This window comes from Thamnophis elegans, chromosome 4 (assembly GCF_009769535.1).
Source record: "Thamnophis elegans isolate rThaEle1 chromosome 4, rThaEle1.pri, whole genome shotgun sequence".
In the NCBI taxonomy this organism is placed as follows: Eukaryota; Metazoa; Chordata; class Lepidosauria; order Squamata; family Colubridae; genus Thamnophis; species Thamnophis elegans.
The window spans coordinates 7154201-7180895 of record NC_045544.1 but is presented as its reverse complement, the minus strand read 5'-3'; the positions used below and the strand labels follow the sequence as shown (position 1 = coordinate 7180895).

The 26695-nt window shown below is 42.9% G+C and overlaps 1 protein-coding gene across 2 annotated transcripts in view; it reads left to right on the top strand.

Moving 5' to 3' along the window:
• The window catches only part of KHDRBS2 (KH RNA binding domain containing, signal transduction associated 2), a 457717-nt gene that overhangs the window by 334424 nt on the left and 96598 nt on the right, over window positions 1-26695 (top strand). The window contains exon 7 of one of the 2 annotated variants that reach the window (XM_032216389.1): window positions 10290-10310. The exons of the other annotated variant lie outside the window; for it this stretch is intronic. Within the exon in view, the coding sequence (XP_032072280.1) occupies window positions 10290-10310 (21 nt within the window). The remainder of the gene's footprint in view (window positions 1-10289; window positions 10311-26695) is intronic. 2 annotated transcript variants of the gene reach the window in all.

Below are 26695 nucleotides of genomic sequence, written 5' to 3'. Positions count from 1 at the left end.
AAGATGTGCAGACTTCAACTCCCAGGATTCCCTCAGTATTGAGTTACAGGTTCAAATATATCACTCATGATAATAGTGAGTGCCATACCATGTGCATGAATCATACAAGGGGCAAGAAAATAGGGGCAATCAGCCATAACACAGGTTATGTAGACAGTAAACACAGGGTCAATCAAAATGGACTCAAATCTCTATACACCAATGCATACCGTATGAGGAATAAACAGGATGAATTAGAAATTTGACCCTTGCTTTGAATAAAAGAACCCTAATGCAATGACAGTGGATTCATATATGATTATTATTGTTTCATCTCAGTCAGCTAGATGTTCAGACAGGATTTGGCACTTTTATCCAGCTATCAAGTCCTTCCCAAGAACCTGGGCTAGGCAGATGTGGATGTTTGATTGTGTTAGAGGTATCATCTGCAGGATGTAAGCTGTTCTGAGTAAAGCCACCTTTTGCAATTGACTGATGGTGAATGCATCAATGCCCATGGTGTTCAAGCAGTGCTCTGGTTGTTTTTGGGATTGCACCCCAGGCACCTAGGACTACTTTGATTTTGTGACCCGACAAATGCGCGCCTGACAACAGCGCATCGACAAAACCACGGCGATAAAACCATGACGTTGACAGCACGCCCACAGAGGCGCGCCGACAAAAGAGCGCCAACAGAAGCGCGATTAGGGTTAAGGTAAGGGTTAGGGTAAGGGTTAGGGTTAGGGTTAGGGTTAGGGTTAGGGTTAAGGTAAGGGTTAGGGTAAGGGTTAGGGCTAGGGCTAGGGCGAGGGTGAGGGTGAGGGTTAGGGTTAGGGTTAGGTTTGGTTTGGTTTAGAGCATGCTTTTGTCGGCACGCTGTCAGCGAACTTCTGTGCTCATTCATCGGTGCGATTTCGAACTCGTGGTTTTCTTGCTGCGGTTTCGTTGGTGCGCTTTTGTTGAGCGCGCATTTGTCGGTGAACCCTTTGATTTCTTTTGCCACAGTCGTTCTATTTCTATTGGCAGGTCTTAGTATTTTGTGATCTTTTCCAGTTCTTTCTCTTTTATTCGGCTGTCTCCAGGTACTGCCAAGTCCACTATCCGGACACTTTTTGTCTTTCTTATCACCAGTTATTAAGTCTGAGCTGTTACATGGCAAGTGCTTGTCTGTTTGAATTCTAAAGTCCCAGAGCACTTTAGCCTCTTCATTTTCTACGACTTTCTCTACTTTGTTCTCCCAGCAGTTCTTGCTCGCAGGCAAATGGTATTTCCTGCAGATCTTATTATTTTTGCACTCCAACAGAAAAGGCACGGAAGGGTAATGTTGACGGGTGAGATGCTCCTCTCCTAGGATTTCAGCACATTGGTTATTCAGCTCAAAGACCCTCATCTGCGTCACAACTAGAAGCATAAGGTGCAATATTAATCTCACAATGTCTCCTCATTTTTATGCCAAGGGATTGCCTCATATCTTGCCCCTAACCAGTTCTTTAGATTTCTTAAGCAATGGCTTGACAAGAGGAAGAACACAAGTTCTAAATTTGCACATCCATGTTTGCAGGGGTGGTGGGGTTCTTCTCCTTTATGGATATTTCCTTCAGAGACATATATACAATATATTTCATGGATAAAAGAGAAATTTCTAGTATTTTAACGTTTTAATAAAACACAACCCCCCTAGCTGTCAACCAGTGTAATGTGCAGTGTGATATAGTAGTGCCTTGGGAAATATGTACTAAGATGTTTGCCAGTAATGAAACAAAATAGCTGTTTTATATTACTCCTTTTCCCCCTCTTATAAGTGCAAAAGCTGCAGTATGGAATCATATTTTACCAAATATCAAACTATGCAGAAAGTTACAGACATTCTAACAAGAACACCAGGAAATGGTCAGTGTTGTGGCCCAGCAGGAGCCATTGGAACTGCCACCAGACTCCAACAGTGAGGGGCCCTATGAGTCGGCTCTGGAGGATGTGGAGGACCTGGACAGGGTTCTGACTCCGAGCAGGGCGCAGAGAGGCTGGTTGGCCACCAGGAGGCGCCTGAGCCTTGGACCAGTGGGGAGGAGACAAGGGAGGGTGCTCCTGAAGTCATGCATTGGAGCAGTGGAGAGGAGCCAAGGGAGTTGTTCCTGGATGCCCTGCACTGAAGAGCTGATAGGCAGTTACAGGAGATAATTGCATTCAGCTGGTGGTCATTAGGCTCCTCTCAAGACTATAAGAGGACTGATTGTGGACACACCCTTTTGCAGGAGTCAATGTATGCACTGAAGTGGGAGAACTTTTGGGGCTAGCTTGGTGGGCTGGATTGCTGCCAAGGCTTGGACTGTGCTGGATTGCTGCCAAAGTCCTGTCTGTCTGTTAATAAAGTCCTTGAAGTATCTTTGTCTTGGCGTGCTTTGGTGTAGCTTGAGGGGGGTCAGAACAGGTCAGTATACTGATGCCTATTCTATATCAAGGGATGCAGTGGCTCAGTGGCTAAGTCACTGAGCTTGTTGATCAGAAAGGTCGGCAGTTCGGTGGTTCGAATCCCTAGCGCCAGGTAACAGAGTGAGCTCCCGTTACTTGTCCCAGCTTTTGCCAACCTAGCTGTTTGAAAGCACGTAAAAAATGCAAGTAGAAAAATAGGATCCACCTTTGGTGGGAAGGTAACAAGGAACAATACCTTATAGCAATGTTCAGTAAGCTCCTATATTCAATTCTCCATGCAAGATAGCATTTGGAAGAACAAATGCAACCAGCAGGACTAATAAGACAGATCATGACTATCCTTCATTTATTCATTCTTATAACATTCCACTCCTCCATTTCCTTTACTTGCCAGTGTCACAACTCCCTATTTCCATTACGGGAATCATATGGAAAAGGAGTGGGATGGTTAAGAACTAAGACTGAAACAACTGGCCCATGTTCAGCCAACCCACTTCCCAAAATTATTGGGAAAAAATGAAGGGGGGGAACTACATATGGTACCTTGATATCCTAAGCTACAACCAGGATGTAAATTTAACACATAAAAAGCTGCTGGAGGAACATTAAAGAGCCTGTATGTTGTTTGCTCTTATTCCTTCCATTTGCAGTTCTTTAAAGAAGAAAAAAATGTTAATAAAGATAAAACAGAAAATAATATTATCTTCATTATTTCATGTTCACAGTTTTACAGTGTAAGCTAAAAGAAAAACCCCTTCCAGCGAGATGTATTACACAACCAGAGTGCCACGAATCAATAACCTGAAACAAATACATACATGTTTCACATGGGTGGGTTTTAAAATAAGTATATTTAACCATACCCCAGTAAAATATGATGCAAATATATAGAAACGCAACATATTGGTATGCCCAAGATACAATTCCCACACAGAATTGTGATCTCTGGTGCTATAGTGAGGGTGACTCCAGCTATGGATTTATGGTTATTCATATGAGCTCTGGAGGAATTTGACTCTCATTATGCACAGATGCTATGTTTTATACACACACACAGACACAAAATATACAACTTGTAGTTGAAAAGAAAACAAGCCCACAAGCATGATAAATGCAATCAGAAATCAATCTCAGTTTATTCAGGTACCAGGTCCATGACAGAGAATAGAAAAGGCATGTTAGTTTAAGTCTCTTTCATTGGTGGGTTTCAAAAATTGTTCGAATCTACTCTGTGGGCATGGCCTCCTTTGTGGGCGTGGCTTGCCACCCATGTGACCGGATGGGAGTGGTTTGCCGCCCATGTGACCGGATATGAAAATGCCGACGACACTTGTCAGAACCACCTTAAATTACCTCACATACAGCACTGGCATGCATAAGAATATGATGTAAACTTGTTTTTTTAAAAGGTATCTTTGGTTTGCGTTAAAACAACTTCAACACATGCAATGTTCTGATTGCACCACAAACGCAGTAGTCATCCTTACCTTTCACAGAGGCACTGAGTTTTATAAATATGAGCATGATAGTGTAGAATAATCATATCCAAGGACCAGTGGTGGGTTTCAAAAAAATTTGGAACCTCTTCTGTAGGTGTGGCCTGCTTTCCGAGTCCACTGGTGGAACCTCTTCTAACCGGTTCGGTAGATTTGATGAACTGGTTCTACCGAATAGGTGCGAACTGGTAGGAACCCACCTCTGGTCTCTTTGTTGCAGTCACCAAGTTGAGAGGTCAGGATATGCGGAATGGAATGTGCTCTACTAATGTAGCGTTCTCATGATTCAGAGCTCTGATTTTCATAATTTCTGGAGGTTGCAACAAATAGTTCGGTCTTCCAGCTGGAAATGTCCAGCCTGTGCTTGAGAATGTGATGAAGATGGAGAATTTAATTCATTTTTCAAAAATTGGTTCTAATTGTAGAGTTTGAATAGAATGCCTGATTTAACATTTCAAAGCCTGGCATTGGAGGAAGGAAGAGAGTAGGAGAAAGGCGCTTGATCGCATGCACAGAATGTAGCAGAATATGGACATTATACTGAATGTTTGTGGAGAATGGGATTAATTTGCTTGCCTATACTCAACATAGATTTTTCTCACTTTATAAAACTGTTATCTCACATTTTCCACCATCTCCCACTTTCCCCCAGAAATACAATTCAGTCCTGTTATTTTGTCATGGCCAAGACAGCCATATTGTATAGAATGTCAGTGGATGGGATGATTTCATCACACTAAGTCATGCTGTTTGATTTGGGGGGGGGGGCAGTACACCATATGATATTAATTCAGCTGCTGCAGTTTTGTAAGCCATAGCTTGTAATTTAGTGAAATGTATGTGTTGTGTATGACAGTTTCCTCTCTGGTCCATTGGCTAGGGGGGCGTATCCTTGTTACTGATTGGTTACCTGTTTGACAGCTGGCATATGTAAAGAGCTGTCCAACAGGGCTCAGCGGTTGCCAGTTAGCTGATACGGACGGAATGTGAAGTGCCGCGTTAGGCAACCTGTTAGAAATAAACTGTTGGCTGACTTGAAGTCCTGGCTCGCCTCCGTTTGTCTGCCCCGCGTTCTCCCAGCTAGAACATTGGTGACGAGGGTGGGATTCCTCTGAGGCGGAGCCCAGGCAGAGCTGAGGAAAGTCACTCATCGAAGAGCTAAATCACTAGAGCTGAATTCCCTCAGGGAATCACTCGACGAGATGTCGAGCGAGTCGTATCAACTACAAAGACCGCTACTGATTTAGCAACGGAAAGAGAAGTTACCTCAGAATGGCTTCAATGAATACATTACATTACATGGCATCGGACCTGGGTACCTGAGAGACCGCCTCCTGCCGATTACCTCTCTCAGACCAATTAGATCGCACAGGCTGGGTCTCCTCCGGATTCCATCTGCCAGCCAATGTCGGCTGGCGACTCCCCGGGGGAGAACCTTCTCTGTTGCAGCTCCGGCCCTCTGGAACGAGCTCCCTGTTGAGATCCGGATCCTTACTACCCTCCCGGCCTTCCGCAAAGCCACCAAGTCCTGGCTGTTCCAGCAGGCTGGGGGAGCTGAGAAGCATCTACTTCCATAGAAATTGTGAATGTTGGTTTTGTTTTTAATATGTTGTCTTTGTCTTGTTTCCCCCTTTCCCTTGTCTTTTGTGAGCCGCCCGGAGTCCTCCGGGAGTGTGCGGCATACAAGACAAATAAATAAATAAATAAATAAATAAATAAATAAATAAATAAATAAATAAATAAATAAATAAATAAATAATAATAATAACAACAACATTAAGCCAGTCTTAACCTGGCCACGCAGACTTGGGATTCTTACATTTCCCGATTTGAGTGTTTTTTAGAAGCCTACGGACCAGAGAGGAAACTGTAGTACACAACAGTATGGACCTAGCTTTTGAAGCTTATTCAAAAAGAAAGAAATCATGGCTTAATATCGATATAAGAGAATATGTATAGTAGGGTTGAACTACGGGGTCCTTAGATGTTTCCAAACTTAGATGTTTTATCCAGACGTTTCATGGCCAAACTAGGGAACATCATCAGTGCTGGGGTTAATGCCATGTGTGAACTAACTCAATAGAAAGGGTCCTAGAAGAAACAAGTTATGGTAGATAGCCTTACAACAATGCTTGTTTTTATTTTACTGAGACTAGATGTTATTAAGAATGCTTCATGAGACCTTGTGCTTTGTGGCCTGAGCCCAACGCTGCTGGTATAGCAGCACAACATAACATTATGTGGACAGTAATAAAAGTTGAACTATTTCCTGTTTCCTACAGGATGCCTCATCGTTCTGTACCTTCCTCTTCCAATATGGAATTGTCCCTTCCTCAAAGTTGCATCTAAGCCCCAGACTTTTTGTATGGATGTACCTCCTTTCAGGACACTTTTAAGTGTTCGAGAGTTCAGTATTCCTTCATTTGTTCATTTCATTCTGTTTCTCTGAAGTAGAAACAAAGCTCTTGCTGGGCTCAGTCTATGTCTGGCCTATCCTTGTAACTGGATTATTAGCCTTGATTCATGGCCTGATCTTCCTCTTTGGTTTTAGAACCAGATTCTGCCCATATTGACTGCACACTTACATACATTTCCCTTAGTTTACTGGCCGATGTGGTTGCTTGAATTTTTGCCATGATTGAGCCGAGGTGGTGCAGTGGTTAGAGTGCAGTACTGCAGGCCACTTCAGCTGACTGCTAGCTGCAGTTCGGCTGTTCAAATCTCACCGGCTCAAGGTTGACTCAGGCTTCCATCCTTCCGAGGTGGGTAAAATGAGGACCCAGATTGTGGGGGGCGATATGCTGACTCTGTAAACCGCTTAGAGAGGGCTGAAAGCCCTATGAAGCGGTATATAAATCTAACTGCTATTGCTAACTGCTATGATTCACACAGGATATTTTTCATTAATGCAGCAGCCATTCTTATCTGGAGATTCTGGAGGTTGCAGTTAGAACCTTCTGCTTATCTTAATAATTAAGCTACATCCTTACAAAGGCATTAGAAATTATATCAGTGATGCCCACTTTTACACAAACCTAATTTGCTCATTGTTCTGAATTATTTCTATTCAGATTTATTTTTCAGAAGGGAAACCACCACCCAGATAATTGTATAAAAATCCATCAGGAACATAGTTATAGAGCAACTTGTCAGATGCACTTTTGTGCCTGGTGAAATTTAAATATACGGATTATACGAAGGTGTTGATTATAATACACTTGAGAATTAAGATTTTATTCTTTGATAGCAATACGGGTTAGCTGAACATCTACTTTGAGTAAAGTGGGGGCATGACAAAATGAACTGGTGCTTTTTCCTATAATAAAAATACAATGTAGTACTAATTTAACTGTCTGTGAATGACCTCCTGTACACAGAAGGAGAATGGCCAGCTATATTCATTTTGGACAGCTATTTTAAACAAAACCAAATCAGTTGGGAATATAAGAGTCAAGATTCTATTGTTGTCAGTTTTTTAAAAAATACCTATTTCCATTGGTTCATGAAAGGAATTTATCAAGCAAATAAAACTCACCGAACTGAAATTTGAATATAAATGTGATAAAATACTGCACAGTGCCACTGAACATTCAGCTCTGATTCTACAAGACCTATGGACTTGTAACTGTGATCCATAATTTATTTATTCTGTGATCCCATAGGTAGACCACAAACCCTGAAAAACAGTGCATCATTTTAAAAGGATCATGAAAGCTATTACTAATATAGATGGTGTACTGATTAAACTATGGGGTGTGATGGCCCAGTGTTTAAGACTCTGGACTTGTTGACCAGAAGGTTGCTAGTTCAATACCAAACAAGGCAAGACAAGGTGAGCTCCTGGTCCTGTCCCAGCTCCTGCTAACCTAGCAGTTCGAAAATAGGCAAATGCATGTAGATAAAGAGCAGTGGTGGGATTCAGCCAGTTTGCACCTATTCAGGAGAACCAGTTGGTAACTTTCTAAGTAGTTTGGAGAACCAGTTGTTGGAAGAAATCTCCTTTTGTTTTTTTCCACTAATCCTATAAGGAAGGCAGGAAAGAAACATTCTGGTGTTGTTTCTAGCCTGATCTTTATTGCCCTGCTTACAGAAACTGCTTCTCCGGTTAACCCTGATTACATTGTAACAGCCCATCAATGTGAATGATGTTGAGTTGGCCATGCCCACCCAATAACATGACCACCAACCCCTACCTACCCTGCTGGTCATTAGGGCAGAGAATCGGTTGTTAAATTATTTGAATCCCACCATTGATAAAGAGGGGGAAAGTAACTGTTCCATGCATCTTTGGCATAGGGCCATGCTGGCCATATGACCATAGAAACATCTTCGGCCAACACTGGCTTCCTTGGCTAAGAAACAAAGATGAGCATTCTCCCCTTAGAATTGGACACAACTGAGCAGGGGATACATTTAAACTGATAAACTTACAGCACATAGGGTTGTATTGACATCCTGCACAAGTCATAGTTTATTGAGAAGGGGGAGGGCAAGTACCGGGGCATCTCCTAATTGTGATGGAATGTGAGTTTGGAGAAGGACTGGGGGGGAGGATGTTCCTGCAAGAGTATAATGATTTCAGAGGAAAGAGGCAGTACAGTACAAAAAGAAACCCAAATTAAGAAATTGTGTGATCCAGATCTAGATGTGGCAAGGAGAATGAGGTTCAAGTGGCCATCTCCCAGGATGCAACTGTTAGTTTAGAAAGTTATAACTTTAGCCTGGCAAGATTCCATCCACTAGATGTAAGCAGATAAAGAATTGGACTCAATTGGATTTCACTGTGTCGTCTTTGGGCCTGACACTAATCACCTTAGAGAGCAATCCTAAAGCATTATATGGAGTGCAACTCCAGCTTATAGATGAGAGGTGATGGCATGGTTAAATTTTCATGCTGTTAGCTCATTATAAACACAGTTAGTTAATTCTCTTGAGGGAGAGGAAATAACTCATACGCTCTTAATTCAGTGTAGCGTTCAAATACAAAATTAAAGTTACAGCCCTTTCCCCCATCAACTGAAACAAAATTGATTGAGCTCAAAAGAACTTAACTCACTGTACAGTGATGGTGTATCGAAGAATTAGAGAGCCAGTGCTGTGCTAAGGGGTTGCGTTAAGTTTGCAGGAGTTCAAACTGAAGTCCATTCTCAGGCATGGAGCTGGTGATTTTGGGCCCTTTGGTATCTCTTAATTCAACATACACCACAACAATCAGGATACAACACAGGGCAATCCCCAGGAAGATGCTTAATTTCCTAGAAAGAAAATAGAATAGAAATCTAGAAAACAAGCAAGAACTTAATAAGTAAATAAATAATAAAATATCAGTAAAGTATCAGTGGTTCTTTCTCAAAGTATATTAAAGATATACAATAAACTCCAGAACGGATACTAGCGTGATTTCCAAAAAGAGCTAGAGAAAACAATTGAACCTGCTGAAAGATATAATGAATACATGAAAGTCTAAAACTTCCTTCAGGCATTTTGAAAAATAATGCATGGAGGAGAGGCAAAGAAACACACTCCTACTCTCTCTGTGATTTCACTCTATATTATCAGTGAAGTGTCAAAGAAACGAGGATGACACTAAAGGCACTTACAGCTTCTTTGCAGACAATAACATTGGGATATTAGTGCAGAGGTTTAAGTTTAGGTTTATTCGATTTATATGCCGCCCTTCTCCCAAGGTCTCAGGGCGGCGTACAACATTAAAAGAAACACATAATACAAAAGTTAAAAAAAAATTAAATAGAATATCCCAAACCCAATTAAAATTGACAATGACATTTTTTATTTAAAAGTATTCAAACTAAAATTAACAGTGATCAATAATTTATTTTGTTTTGTTCAGGCCAGGCCGGCTTGCTGGAAAAGCCAACTTTTTAGGGCGCGTCCGAAGGACCGGATGTCAGGGATTATGCGAAGCTCCGGGGGCAGCTCATTCCAGAGGGAAGGCGCTCCCACAGAGAAGGGTCTCCCCTGGGGGTCGCTAGCCGACACTGTCTGGCCGACGGCACCCTGAGGAGGCCAACTCTGTGGGATCGCACTGGACGATGGGAGGCTACCGGTGGCAGGAGGTGGTCTTGCAGGTACCCTGGGCCTAAGCCTCTAAGCCCCATAAGATGGATCAATGGAGAAGCATACATTCTCTTCTCCCACCTTTGCCATACCCTCACGCAACACTTCTTAATAAGAATATCACTATAGGAAAATAATATGAAAATCAGCTCCTAAATCTGGACTTTATTCTTTCCCTCACTCTTTCGTTCTCTCCCTTTCGCTCCCTCCCTCTTTCTTTCACACACACACGCATTTTAATATGAAAAAAATAAATGCATGAAATGAATTTAGTCATCTATCCTCTTTTGTCTTAACTCAGCACAGCCCTCTGCAGTGTTGAAGCTGGTTTGGATAGAAATATTTAAACAATAGAATGTGATAAAGTAAAACTGGCTCGGTCTCTTTTTTTTTTAACCTGTGTGTTTATTTGAGTGAATTTAATTTGATTTGATTCAATCAATGTATGCACCGCCTGACTCCAGAAGTCTCTGGTGTAATAACAATAAATACAAAATGAATAATCAGAGATAAAATAGTAAAAATAAAAATAAGAACAAAAAATTAAAAAATAAAGAACAACAACATACAAAATGCACTCCAAAGAAGCTTTTGTGGATGCTTGGCTACAAATGCAATTAGTTTTGTCCTGACATGGCTGTAACATATTAAAGTAAGAAAATAAAGTTACTGGATGCTCTTATGTTAATTAATATTCATTGGTTCTGAAAATGTAAACGGTCCTCTTTGAAAACAGATGAGCATGAATTCTGGAATATAACTTCAGACTTCTTTGTGTTTCTAGGGGGAAAAAATCATTGTTTCATTTAGGAGATCGGATTTTTATCTATAAATAGTAGAAATCATTATAGCTAAAAGTGGGATACAGTGGTAATAGTCAAAGAAATATCAATGTGTCGGAGGCATATTTTTGAGGGCAACGTGTTTTTCCTGGTAGTGATGATGTTTGGCAATGGTGGATTTATTAATATTTTTTTAAAAAAACACTAGCTGGCTACATAAAACTACTTGGCAGGACACATGATGCACATGTTGTCCTGTTGCAACCTTCAGCCACACACCCACACAGAAACAAAGGAATGTAAGCAGAGCACAGGATTGTGAACAAAATGCAGAGATGTTATTAACTTCTTTTTTTTAAATTTCCTTTGTCTCAATATATTTTAGACTGTGTTTGTTAAAAATCTATACCGTTTAAGTCGGGGGGGAAGGGAGGTGGGGTGTTAGGGGGGGAGGGGGGAGGGGGGATATATAGTATGTGCTAGATTTTAATGTGATGGCACTTGTATACTGTTTCTCTTTAATTTCACTGTAAAAATAGGAGAAGCTGAATATATTAATAGATTGTAGAAATACACCGAAGGGAGGAGTAGAGGGATAGAAGAAAGAGGGGTAGTGAGGGTGGGAGAGAGGACTGGAGGGAGGGGGAGGAGGAAGGGAGGGAGGGAGTGGATCGGGAGAGAGGAGTGGTAGAGGGGGAGGGGAAGTAGGGTAGAGGGGAATGATGGAGGGAAGAAGGGAAGTTGGAGGGGGGGCGAAAGAAAGAGGTGTATGGAGGGTCGAAGAGGTACATTGGGTTTCTATTTTGGGGGGTATTGTCGACAAGAGGAATGGCTGTGTTTATTGTTTAATGTTATATGGCCCCGGTTATGCACAGTATATATGTGACTGTACGAAAATGAAATGGAAAAATAAAAACACATTTTTAAAAAATAAATAAATAAATAAAAAGAAAAGAGAAAATAAAAACTGGGACTTGCCTGCAAGATTTGCTTTGAGAACAAGGGCATGCTAAAGAATTATCCAGAGTCAATCCAAGGTTTTAGAGTTGGGTCAAGGTTATCAGTGAGTTCAAAGGTCAGAGATCCAAGAAGCAGAATGTCACACACGACCTGAATGTCAACCATTTATGTCCAGCAATGAGAACAAGGGCAGAGTAGATCCTAAAATAGACTGAAGCCAGTTGTCAATAGTCAGAAGATTTACTCTTTGGCGAGGAGCCTAATAGACGTTTTTTGTTCCTCTCTCCTCTCTACCTATCACCTACCTAGCATGGGCTGGGAGATCAACCTCCTCTGACGCTTCCCGTTGCTCAGGTATTCCCTGTCTTTGATCATCCATGTGAGATTCTTCCTGAGGCTGACATATGAAAGGCTCTTCTGGAGCTTCCTCTTCAACGTCAGAAACTGAGTCTTGTACCTGAACCATGATAGCCCTATTATAAACCAGGTGTACTTTGCTTGATTAGCCATACATATCTGTTCTGACCCCCCCCTCGTTCCACACCAAAGCACTCCAAGCCAAAGATACTTTAGGAATTTATTAATAGACAGACAGGTCCTTGGTAGCAAACTGGCATAGAAAAGCTGGGCAGCAATCCAACACAGATAAGCCCTGGCAGCAATCCAGACTGCCAAGCTCACAAAAATGTTATCCAACTTTCATTCCTGTGTTGACTTCTGCAAGAGGGGCGTGTGCACAAGCAGTCCTTTTATAGTCTGCGGAGGAGCCTAATGACCACCAGCTGAGTTCAATTACCTCCTGTAACTGCATATTGTTCCTTATGCCTATTAGCTCTCTGGTGCCGGGCATCTAGGAACAACTCCCTTGGATCCTCCCCACTGCTGATTATTGAGAACAATATACTGTCTCTGGAACCACTTAGAGAGGGCTGTAAAGCACTATAAAGTGGTATATAAATCTAAGTGTTATTGCTATTGCTATAAGACATCCACAAATGTCTTCATTGTCCTATCCAAATGGGCAGTCCTGGAATAGGATGTTACTAAAACTCTCTCCAACACCATCAATTGCACTATTAAGCTTATCTACAATGAATGTTTTCCCATAATGGAAGTAAACAATGTCCAGGAAATAAATAGATTTGGAGAAAGATCTGCTATGGAGGCCAAGGAAATTTGATTCTGTCACTCTGCAATTCCTGATCAAAAACTCATTGCTTAATTTCCAAGGCGGCTTAATAAGTGTAAGTATAATCCTTATTGTCATTGTACTTAAATATAACGAAATTGGTTTTAACCTCACGGTGCAAAATTATAACAGAAACGAAAAAGGAAAGAAAAAGAAAAAAAAACTAGCGTGTGCATGGAGCGATTGTGGTTGTATTTAAAAGTCTCACAGCCCAAGGAGAGAAACTATCTTTAAACCTGTTTGTTCGGCTGTCTATACTTTGATGTCTTCTGCCTGATGGTACTCTCCCCAAACCAAACATTATTATGAATTGTACTAAGAATCCACGGCATATCAAGGCAATATCTAAGAAGAGACAACAAATCGGTAAAGAGTCAAACAATCCAGAGAATTTCCCCCCAGCTGCCCAATTAATTTCAGGCAACAATTGTGGATTCTCATATTAGCCATATTTTAGCTGGAGAAAAGCCTTTGATGCATAGCAAACCACACAGCTTCTCAGGTTAGCAAATAGTCCAAGAAATATTCAAGTGCCAAACTTAATAAAACGCAGAACTGACAGAAAAGATTTGTCTTGGCCTTTCTAAGGTGCAGCACTTCAAATGCCAGGGAGATGAATCCATGCCGTACCTCAATTTCGGATAGACGCAAGGCATCCGGGTAATGTGACAAGAACCTCAATTAGATGCCTTATCACGCTATCAGCACAGTTGGATTATAGGGAGGAAGAAGACCATCCGAAACCTTACATCTCATCAGCTACCATGTTACCAGCCGGCTTCCCTGCTGATGGGAGATGAAAGGCCTATCTGGAGTGCCATCTTTGATAACAGCCAATTAAACTGCAGGCTATTCTCTTTGTTTAATCTCAGATTCAAAACGAACAAGGCTATGCTGCAGGAGCCATCTCTTCTCCGAATCCTCTTAAACAATCGTTGCAAGAGTCGTAACTAAAAACGGGTGACATTTTTAAAATGTAACGTTTTGCCAGCAGCAATAACTCTGAGTAGCAGTCCCAATAAAGTGATGCCGATAAAACAGACAGAATTGACCTTTTCAGCTCTTCACAATTATCCACCAAACCGCTGCAAAGTGATCCCAGAAATGGCAGAGTAAGTTTGTAAGACCTGGGGAGAAAGAAAGAAAAAAAAACTACTTTCTAAAGACCCAGTGGGAAAAAAGTACTGAGTTTTACGCGACTATATATGGCAATTTTCTTTGCACATTAACTCATTTCCTATCCATGATTTTAACGGTTCACACGCAAGACCTCCTTATAAAACGGGATTCCAATTACAAGGCCATTTAGGGGGGCATTTAAGGTATTTATTTGGATCATGAGCAGAGGTGGGTTCCTACCAGTTCGCACCTATTCGGTGGAACCAGTTCGTCAAATCTACTGAACCGGTTAGAAGAGGTTCCACCAGTGGACCCAGAAAGCAGGCCACACCTACAGAAGAGGTTCCAAAATTTTTTGAAACCCACCACTGGTGGGTGTGTAATGTCCCGCAGTTATCTACGCTTTAATAATGATCTAGTAATATTTCCTTATACATTTTAGGGACCTTTCCTTACATAATTGGTGTTTTCTTTCATACTTTTGGATTTCTAATTTCTGTTTCCGTTAGTTGGCAATTGCTAAAACCAATCCCACGTGAAAAAGTATTCAAAGCCTTCTTGATTTTAATTGTCAATTTATTTATTCCTGCACATTGTAATATTTATTCATTTACATATCTCTGTTTTTCCACTGTTGTGCAAACAATTCCAGTAGCTGCTAACATGTGTAAAATTAAATATATATTATACTCCCTTTCAAATAGCCAACAAAATATTTCTGGTTTTAATTCCATATCTTGCTTTACAATTGCTTCTAACCACTAACTTCTGAATAGCTACTTGGACCAACCTAAGTACTAATTCATAATTTCATATCCGGTCACATGGGCGGCAAGCCACTCCCATCCGGTCACATGGGTGGCAAGCCACTCCCACAAAGGAGGCCACACCCACAGAGAAGGTTCCAACAATTTTTGAAACCCACCACTGCATGAGGGATGGCATATTTAAGTGCGGGTAGTCCTGGAGAAATATTATCCACTTCAGATATGCAGAGGATACCACTCTAATGGCAAAAAGTGAAGAGGAACCAAAGAGCCTCTTGAGGCGAGTGAAGAAGAAGAGTGCAAAAATTGGTTTGAAACTCAAAATTAAGAAAACTAAGATCATGGCATCTGGCCGTCTCAATTCCTGGCAAATAGATGGGGAAGAAATGGAGGTAGTGATAGATTTTATTTTCCTGGGCTCCAAGATCACCGCAGATGGGGACTGCAGCCAAGAAATTAAAAGACGCTTGCTCCTGGGGAGGAAAGCGAAGGCAAATCTAGACAGCATACTAAAAAGCAGAGATATCACCCTGCCAACAAAAGTGCATACAGTCAAGGCTATGGTTTTCCCAGTTGCAATGTATGGCTGTGAAAGTTGCACCATAAGAAAGGCTGAGTGCCAATGATGGGATTCAGCCGGTTCGCACCTATTCAGGAGAACCGGTTCGTAATTTTCTAAGCTGTTCGGAGAACCAGTTGTTGGAAGAAATCTTATTTTATTTTTTTCCCACGTTACAGGGCTAATCCTGTAAGGAAGGCAAGAAGGAAAAATTCTGGTGTTGTTTCTAGCCTCATATTGATTGCCCTGCTTACAGAAACTGCCTCTCCGGTTAACCCTTATTACATTGTAACAGCTAAGGTGAAGCGCCCATTGACGTGAGTTGGCCACAGCCACATTGTCACATGACCACTGAGCTATGCCTACCCAGATGGTCATTAGGACAGAGAACCAATTGTTAAATTATTTGAATCCCACCACTGCTGAGTGCCAAAGAATTGAGGCCTTTGAACTATGGTGCTGGAGAAGAGTTCTGTGAGTCCCTTGGACTGCAAGATGATCAAACTGGTCAACCCTAGAGAAGGCCAGAACCTGAAGATGAAACTCAAATACTTTGGCCACCTAATGAGAAGGAAGGACTCACTGGAGAAGAGCCTAATGCTGGGAAAGATTGGGGACAAAGAAAGAAGGGGACGAAAGAGAATGAGGTGACTGGATGGAGTCACTGAAGCAGTAGGCATGAGCTTAAATGGACTCCAGGGGATGGTAGAGGACAGGAAGGCCTGAAGGAATGTTGTCCATTGGGTCGTGATGGGTCGGATATGACTTCGCAACTCACAAAAACAACAACAACAAAGTCCTGGACTTGCAACCATAATTGAACCTGCAATTACAGTCACATGTTATGATGGTCATTAAGTGGGTCATCACATGACCGGCGCCTGATTCTACCATCTTTTTTGAGTTGGCCATTAAGCAAATACGATGGTTGCAAACCAACGATGTACTCATTAAGTGAATACCATGGTCACTGAACAAAGTCATTGTTCACTATGGGGTGTGTTTTGCTGGAAACCAGAAGTTAATGCTGTGTTATGCCAAAAAATGTCATAAATCGTGGTCCCATGACTATGGGACACTGCAAACAGCCATAAATACGGGTCAGTTGCTGAACCACCAAATACATGACCATGACAGGTCCCAGCTGCTGGAACTTTGAACCTGTACTTCCCTAGTAAAGGTGGTCCTTGACTTACAGCCACAGGTAAGCCCAACATTTCTGTTGTTAAGTGAGACATTGGTTAAATGAATTTTGCCCCATTTTACGGCCTCTCTTGCCACAGCTGTTAAGTGAATCACTACAGGTAATAAGTTGGTGGCCCAGTTGTTAATTGAGTTCAGCTTCCCCCTATTCCCTATTAATTGAGTTCAGCTTCGCCTCCTGCCACATACCTCCCAACGGCCAACAAGATCACACAGGTTGGGCCTCCTCCGAGTGCCGTCGACCAGACAATGCCGGCTGGCGGTCCCTTGGGGGAGGGCCTTCTCTGTTGCTGCGCCGGCCCTGTGAAACGAACTACCCGTAGAAATTCAGACCCTTACCACTCTCCCAGCCTTTCGTAAAGCCACTAAGACTTGGCTGTTCTGGCAGGCCTGAGGCTGTTGATTATATCCAGCCCCACTTGGACTGGTTGTATGGTGTGTTAATTTTAATATTGTATCTCTTATCTTATAATTTTTAAACAAGCTTTTTTATCTTGCCTGTGAGCCGCCCAGAGTCCCAATGGGAGTGGGTGGCATACAAATTTCATTAAACTAAACTAAAGTATTGATTTTGCTTCTCAGAAGGTTGCAAAAGTTGATCATGATCTTGGGATACAGTCCGTGTCATAAATTTGAACCAGTAGCCAAGCATCTGAAATTTGATCAAATGATCGTGGGGATGCTGCAAAGGTCGTAACTGTGAAAGACAGTGATAAATCACATTTTTCAGTGTCGTTGTAACTTTGGGCAGTCATTAAGCAAACTGTTGTAAGTCGAGGACTACCTGTATGTTCTTGTCAGTTAATCATACCTTGATTTGCATGGAGGCCAGAGAAGAAAAATATACTTATTTTGAGAATCTTGCAATAAATGTTCCGTGGCTCAATTAGCTGTTTTTCACATGCTATGGACAATACAAAATTAGGTACATAGTTTTAATTATTCTATTTCAGCAGATGAACATAGAGCTAAATTGCATTTAATGCACTAACTCTGTTAATAAATATTTCAATAGCTTTGGTATCATTGTCTACCTTCTTCAATAAGCTTTCTTATTGCTACTACTATTGTAGTATTTTGCTGATCCAGAAATTCTTTCTTTTCATTGGTAGGAATGTGATACACTTTTTCTTCTTCTGACTTACCTCATAGTCTGTTCTGCTGGACATGTGAACTCTTCAGCATTAATAACTGTAATTCCTTACCTGATCAGCTAAAGTCAAAGCCAGGAACTGACAAATGTGCCAGATTTTAAATTCTTATTAGTATTAGAGTTCTGTTCATTCCCTGGAAGAGAATGTGGTGAAATGTTAATTACTATCTGTTACAGTAGCTTTCCTAAAGGGATTAAGATTTCAACAACTGCATTGTAGAGCCATAAGGTACCTTATCTAGCAGACTAACAGCCAATTAAATACCTGTGTCATATCTAAATAAAAGTTTATATATACCCTCTAGTATAGCGGTCACCAATTGATGGTCCGTGAGAAAATTTTGGTGGTCCGCAGAAAAAATATTTGTATTTTTTATATTGCACTAAATCAGGGGTCCTCAAACTGCGGTGCCTGGCCCAGATATGTGCAATGAACATTTGTGTTGCTGCAGAGAATCTCCCCCTTTGGGGTCTTTTTGTGCAGGTTGGAGGGGGGGAGAAATTCCGACTTGGGGTCTGCTTCAGCCTCCTGGTGTGGGTCTTTGGGCGAAGACTGGAGGGAAGTGCCACTGGTGGCGAAGAGCCAGAGGGCCTTGTTCCAGTGGGACTGCATCATGGCCTGGAACTGACTGACCATCGCAGCCCACTGAGTGTCCAGGCGCCGGTACCTGGCCTTGCACTTCCGCAGGTCTTCCTCTGCTTGGAATGCCTATGCTCCTAGTCCTCAGAGAGGTGGTGCTTCTGCTGAGCCTCCTTCTTGGTCAGATCCAATTTGAACTGAGCCAGCTGTTTTGCCAACTCCTTCTGGCGGTGGCTGCTGAGGTGCAACAACTGCTTCCTGTTGGGGCCTAAGGAGCCTGGGCAGGCAGGCAAGGAGTGGGTAGTAGGGGATGGGAGAGTAGAGGCTTGTGAGGTGCCCCTTGACGTGAATGACATTGAGTTAACTATGCCCACCTAGTCTTGACCCAACAAATGCGTTCCCGACAAATGTGCACCAACAAAACCACAGCGACAAAACCATGACGTCAAAAGTGTGCCAACAAAAGCGCGCTAACAAAACCACGTCCACAAAAGCGTGATTAGGGTTTTTAGATTGGTTAGGGTTAGGGTTAGGGTTATAACATTGTTTTCGTGTCCCACTATGTTGTTTGTTGATGGCGTGCTTTTGTCGGTGCGCATTTGTCGACGCGCTTTTGTGGGCGCAATTTCAACGTCGCGGTTTTGTCGGTGCGGTTTTGTCGGTGAACCCCACCCAGTCATATGACCACCTAGCCACGCCCACCCAGATGGTCATTAGGCAGATCATATTAGTGGTCTGAGGAATTTAAACGTATGAATTTAGCGATCCCTGAGGTCTGAAAGGTTGGTGACTCCTGCCCTAGTAGATGGTTAATACATCAAAATGATTAATCAGTACAAAGTTCAGTTTGGTTGTGTCAGAAGTCAGTAAAAAATATTTTACCACTAAGGAGAACAACCATCAGACACTGGACACAAGATTATCCAAACACATATAGGTGAGAATGATTGCTAAGAAATGAAAAATCTTTAAGTAAGCCAGGGGTGCACAACTATGGCAACTTTACAACCTGTGGACTTCAACTCCCAGAATTCCTGAGCCAGCATGGTTGCCATAGTTGCTTGTTCTGACCCCCCTCATCCAATACCAACACACACTCTGAGCCAAAGATAAGTTACGGCATTTAATTAACAGACAGACAGGTCCTTGGCAGCAAACCGGCACAGACAAGCTTGGGCAGCAATCCAGCACAGATAAGGCTTGGCAACAATCCAGCCTGCCAAGCTCACAATAATGTTCTGCGACATTAGTTCCTGCGTTGACTTCTGCAAAAGGGGCATGTGCACAAGCAGTCCTTTTATAGTCTTGAGAGGAGCCTAATGACCACCAGCTGAGTGCAATTACCTCCTGTAACTACGCAACTTTTCCTGATGCCTATTAGCTCTTCGGTGCCAGGCATCCAGGAACAACTCACTGCTGACGTCAGGATCACACTCCCTTGTCTCCTCCCCACTGGTCCAAGGCTCAGACGCCTCCTGGTGGCCAACCAACCTCTCTGCGCCCTGCTCAGAGTTGGAACCCTGTCCAGGGTCCTCCACATCCTCCAGAGCTGACTCATAGGGCCCCTCGCTGTCGGAGTCTGGTGGCAGCTCCAACGGCTCCTGCTGGGCCACAACAGTTGCCCATCCCCTACCATCAGCCTCAGTAGATTGACATACTACCCATGAACAGAGTGATGAGAAGTCCAAAACATTTTCTAGAGGCTGCAACATATGATAAGAGTAAAAAGTTCTACTCCAAATTTATTTGGCATCTTCTTATAAATGGTGCAAGTCTTCAGAGGTGCAGGGAACATGCACAGCAATCACCGCATCTCTTTTGTGATTGTTGCAACATTTTGAATGCAGATCCTTAACTTGCACTTTGGGCATCTTTTAATAAAGAATGGGATGGAGGGATTTTGTAGCTTTAGTTACGTTTAGCTTAACATTATGCATGCATGTAGTCTTCAGCTCTTTTCAGAATTCTCCAGTGGCTCCTCTTTTGCATGTTTGAGAAGTTGGGTATAAAGAGGAACAGTAGTAGGGCAATAAGTTTTGAATTTGTCCTTGACAATTTACACTTGTTTTATTAACTTCTTATAAATAGTCTTAAGAGCAAGTAACACACCAGTTCCAGTGGTGGGTTTCAAAAATTGTTCGCACCTACTCTGTGGGTGTGGCCTCCTTTGTGGGAGTGGCTTGCTGCCCATGTGACTGGATGGGAGTGGCTTGCCGCCCATGTGACCGGATATGAAGATGCCGACGACACTTGTCAGAACCACCTCAAATTACCTCACACACAGCACTGGCATGCATAAGAATATGATGTAAACTTGTTTTTTAAAAGGCATCTTTGGTTTGCGTTAAAACAACTTCAACACACGCAATGTTCTGATTGCACCACAAACACAGTAGTCATCCTTACCTTTCACAGAGGCACTGAGTTTTATAAATATGAGCATGATAGTGTAGAATAATCATATCCAAGGACCAGTGGTGGGTTTCATAAAATTTTGGAACCTCTTCTGTGGGTGTGGCCTGCTTTCCGGGTCCACTGTTGGAACCTCTTCTAACCGGTTCAGTAGATTTGATGAACCAGTTCTACCGAATAGGTGTGAATTGGTAGGAACCCACCTTTGACCAGTCCTCATAGTGCTTCTCCCATTTAGACAGAGTGGTACTCAGGCATCCTACCAATCACATTTACCCGAACAAAGATACTTTCCTTAGAAGACTGCAGGGCTGTGTGTTCTGTTTTAATCAAAGTTCACTAAACAAAATTAAATTTACAAAACCTTCCTCCACAACTTAACTAGGTTGAGTTAATGATCTCAACTTACAACATTTAATTTAGTAACCGTATAAAGTTACAACGGCACTGGGAAAAAAAACTACTTATGGCCATTTTTCACACTTACGACCTTTCCAGCGTTCGTGTGATCACAAAATCAAAATTTGGGCACTTGGCAACTGGCTAATATTTATGATGGTTGCACTGTCCCAGGCTTACCTGATCCCCTTTTGTGACTTTCTGACCCAGCAAAGTTAATGGGGAAGCCAGATTCACTTAAGAACCCTGTTATTCACTTAACAGCTACAGTGATTCACTGAACAATGGTGGATCTTTTGCTTAGCAACAGAAATTTGGGGCTCCACTGTGGTTGTAAGTTGAGTACTACCTGTATTAATGTTCCCTTCTGAAGCTACATTTCCTCCAACCACCTTCTCATATCCTTGTGTTCAAAATGTCCTTATGTAAAAAAGGGAAAATCTTGGAGTAGCTTAAGCGAAACCCAAGTCACATAACTTGGTTTTCTTTATGCTTGTAAAGGCCCACAAAAATTTACTGGACATCTTTTATGCCCTGTTTAGAAACCAGAATGCTCAATTTTATGTCTGTGTTTTAGTTTGGTGACAAGTTCAAATATTCATCGATCTTTGCTTTTGTCACATCCGGGGTTTTATTACCATTTGTCAACAGTTTCACAATATCATATTTTACCCCAGTTTTGTCCACGAAATCTTTCACAGATAGCTGCATCAGACAATATCTGGGTGTTAGTGCACTTGGTGGTTTGCAAGTAAATACCCCCAACACCTTAATGAAAAGATTGATCCAAACTCGCACCTTCACGAGAGTCATCTTGCCAAGAATCCTTGGTTTATGTAAGCGTACGTTTGAGTTTGAGTTTGAGTTTGAAGTTTATTTATATGCCGCCCTTTTCCCTGGGGGGACTCAGGGCGGCTCACAACCCAAGGGGGAGGGGGAGACAAACTTTTAACATATAAGACAATACATAATTAAAAAACACACAATTCATACCATTCGGGCGGGTTACAGTCTTAGCCCCAGGCCTGACCGGATAGCCAGATTCTGAGGGCTGTGCGGAAGGTCTGGAGGGTGGTGAGGGTACGAATCTCCACGGGGAGATCGTTCCATAGGGTCGGAGCTGCCACCGAGAAGGCTCTCCTCCGCGTAGTTGCCAGTCGGCATTGACCGGCAGATGGAACTCGGAGGAGGCCTAATCGATGAGATCTAATAGGTTGCGTGGAGGTAATTGGCAGTAGGCGGTCTCTCAAGTACCCAGATCCACTACCATGTAGGGCTTTATGGGTGACAAGTAGCACCTTGAAGCACACCCGGAGATCGACAGGTAGCCAGTGCAGCTCGCGGAGGATAGGTGTTATGTGGGTGAAGCGAGGTGCACCCACAATCGCTTGCGCAGCCGCATTCTGGACTAGCTGAAGTCGCCGAATACTCTTCAAGGGCAGCCCCATGTAGAGCACATTGCAGTACTCCAGCCTAGAGGTCACAAGGGCACGAGTGACTGTTGTGAGAGCCTCCCGGTTCAGGTAGGGGCACAACTGGTGCACCAGGCGAACCTGGGCAAATGCCCCCCTGGTCACAGCTGACAAATGGTGTTCAAAAGTCAGCTGTGGGTCGAGGAGGACTCCCAAGTTGCGGACCCTGTCTGAGGGGTATAATGTTTGACCCCCCAGCCTGAGAGGTGGAATACTTGCCGAATTGGTGGGAGGGAAACACAACAGCCACTCGGTCTTATCTGGGTTGAGCACGAGTTTGTTAGCCCTCATCCAGTCCCTAACAGCTTCAAGTCCCTGGTTCATCACGTCCACCGCTTCATTGAGTTGGCACGGGGCGGACAGATACAACTGAGTATCGTCCGCATACTGATGGTATTTTATCCCGTGCCGCCGAATGATCTCGCCCAGCGGTTTCATGTAGATGTTGAAAAGTAGGGGGGACAAGACCGAACCCTGCGGCACCCCATATGTTAGGGGCCTAGGGGTCGATCTCTGCCCTCCAACTAACACCGACTGCGACCTGTCCGAGAGGTAAGAGGAGAACCACTGCAAAACAGTGCCTCCCACCCCCACCTCCCGCAGTCGTCGCAGAAGGATACCATGGTCGATGGTATCGAAAGCCGCTGAGAGGTCAAGGAGAACCAGGATGGAGGCAAAGCCTCCGTCCCTGGCTCTCCAGAGGTCATTGTTCATAAACAGAAACGCCCAAGGGAACATAAAGTTATCTTTGAGGGCTTGAAGGTGTTCCAGAGATTGAGGAAACGGAGATTATGGGAACAAAAAGAAGACCGAGGTATTCTTGAAATACTATGTAAGCAGGGTCACATAGAACTCCAATTGCATTTCTCTATCATCTCGTGCAGGATTGAAAATGCAGGAACTGAGATAACTATAGTTTCATAGACACAGATTTGAAATATAAGCCTTCCAGAGCTAAAGCAAGAAGGAAATCTGGAACATTCCATCTTCGGGATAAAATGTTTCTATATAAACGTTGTTATAGACTTTCAGGTTTATTTTAATATGATTCATATGATTTTCTTGTATTATTGCCCGTTTCTTCTAAAATTCAAAGTTTTGGATACATCATTAATGCAACTGAGTGAATTTCATTTGTAAGAAAGTTGTATCGTATTTTTTTGTACATGTACTAATTTCATGATATGTGTTGAGGGGTGGGAACACACAGCTCACTTAAATTATACTGTAAAGTGAAGAGAGTTGATAGAAACATCCTTTATCCTAAAAGATTGCTTCGTTTTTAAAAGCTAAGAACTTAAAGCCAAAGTCTATAGAAAAGGGAAGGGATAATTTTTCTTCCCTCAAGGGTCATATTCAGTGATAATCCTCCTGGGGCTACATGGGGAGGAGGGGAAAAGGAAGGAACGAAAAGAACCAAGTCCAAAGATGAATAAAGATATACATTCCTCCTCTGACATCCTCTTTAAGAACCTTTTTGAGGCGTCTCATTTCTCTTTTTTTTTCTTTTCTTTTTTCCCTCTTTCCGACATCCTCCGTCCCCTCTCAAGCTATATGTTGTAAGAAAAGGACAGTTAACCTTTATAAGACTGAGCTGATCTTTTGCATAGAACCTTTGGAATTTTGTTGAAGGCTATGTGAGGCCTTGGGAGTTCAGATGGCTGTTACCAAACGCCTGGCTCCTTCCTTATTTCATGGAAATTTCATGTCCTAGTGCTCAAGCTTACAATAGGGCACAAATGGCAAGCTGACCTTCTCCATCAAATGTGAAATTGGTGAGCAGTCTTCCAGTCTCCCCAGGAAATAAATTCTCCATTGATTTCATATGAATAGGATTCCTCCAAAGCAATGGAGAAGCATTATTACTGAAAAGATGTAGTGGGAGGAGGCCGCCATGATTAGATCTTGAACTGAAATGTCAGAAGCCAGGGAGGTTGCAGGCTTTTGGAGAGAAGACACTAAGGAAAGATTTGTACTCCCCCTTTGGCTATTTCTTAACTAAAGATAGGGTATCACATTTCACCAATGATATTTAATGTATCTAAGGTGGTCTTCACCTTCAAAATACTTTCTAAAGTAAGTTCTCTTTCATCAAGTTAACAAAAGCACCCGCCAATTCTGAAGGCAAGTCATTCCACTGATAGATTGTCCCCATTGTCAGGAAATTTATCTTTAGTTCTAGGTTGAATCTCTCTTTAATGATCTTCCACCCATTAGTTCTGATCCTACCTCTCTGGCTCTTTGGAAAATAGGATCCTTTGTGGAAGGTGCATTTGAAGCAGAGGTGGGTTTCAAATCCAGGCACTACTAGTTTGTTCGTATGGGCGCACACATGAGTCCGGGCATATGGGTGGAGCCTCCCATCTCTGCCACTACCGGTTCGGCTGATACAGGCCAAACCGGGAACAATCCACCTCTAATCTGAAGCCAAAACATTATTTCAATGATTCTTTCTCTGATGATAATGATTGTGATCTTAAAACAGAAAATGCTGTTTGGATGTCCTTTCGTTTACCTATGTCCTGCTGTGATCCTAGGAGCAATTCCATGAAACAGGATCCAAGTAAATATTGATAGGTTGGGATATTTTGGCCTAGCCACTGAAGCAGAGCCTGAATATAATTGGAAACCAAGGCTCTTGAATGAAGAACACGGATTTCACACATAAGCCAAATCACCACATTTCCTCCGATCAAAATCTTATTGCGCTTGTGCTAGACGTCAACCCCCGTAGCAAGGGGGCATTAAAAATCCTAATTGCTTTGGAAAGTGGAAGTTGTCAATCTATAACACTCAGCACAACTAGTCAGCCCTGGGCACATCAGTACCCTAATTACAAAAAGTCTGGCTCTTCACCGATGTTTTAACACTTGATTTATTTCCTGTTTGAGTTTGTTCAATAGAGCTAGAGTTAATTGGTTTTCCAAATGAGTGCTAAAATATAAAGATCCAACTTCATTAAGCGGAGGCTGTACTTAATATGCACCACTGATTTGGAAGTCCATGTAAAGGTTAGTGGGGTGAAATTTGCAGGCATTCTCTAACAAACCAGAGCCTGCTTTGCTTGCGAATAATAAATAAAATGTTACTTTCTTGTGGTTGGAGGATTTCCACTTTATCTCTTAAAGGGGCATATTATTTTCCTCTTCTTTGGGTTAGGAAAAATCACCGTCCGCCAACATACCAATCAACCAGAAGTAAGGCACCATATAAATATGAAGCATAGAATACCCTATAGCACCAGGATAGTGAACCTATGGCATTTGTGCCACAGGTGCATGCGGAGACATATTTGGTGACAGGCCAGCCGCCTGCTCCGGCGTGCATGCGCGCACTGGCCAGCTGATTTTTTGCCCTCCCCAGGCTTCAGAAAAGCCCCCGAAGCCTGGGGAGGGTGAAAATGGCCTCCCTCCCCCCCCCCCCCCCTGAGGCCCTCCAGAAGCTAGAAATGGATCATTTCTGAACTTCCGGTTCACCCGTTGGAACCATTTTTCGCCCTCCCCAGACTCTGGAGGCTTCCCTGAAGCCTGGGGAGGGCAAAAAATTGGCCTCAAAAGGCCAACCAGAAGTTTGGAAATGATCCATTTCCGGCTTCCGGTGGGCCTCCAGGCAGTGGTGGGTTCCGTATCCCATTGCAACTGGTATGCTGTGATGGAGCTGGGCATCCACCATGTGCATGCACACTGCAAGTGTGTGCACACTCACCCCCGCAACGTTCCAGCCGCTCGGCGGAGCATCGTGCAGGCTCAATATGCTCTGTGCGCATGCGCAAATGGCCCGGTTGGGTCATATACAGGTAAGGAGGGCAGGCAGGTGGGCCCTCTGAAGCACTGTACTGGAATGGTACCTGGTGCTTCCACTAGGCACAAGTATGCCTGTACCGGTTCCACCACAAATGCATGAACGACAAAAGCGCGCCTGACTAAACCGCGGTGACAAAACCGCGCCGACGAATGAGCGCTGAAGCGCACCGACAACAGTGTGCCAACAGAAGCGTGCTGTAACCCTAACCCTAAACCTAACCCTAAACCTAACCCTAAACCTAACCCTAAACCTAACCCTAAACCTAACCCTAAACCTAACGGTTCAAATCTCACCGGCTCAGGGTTGACTCAGC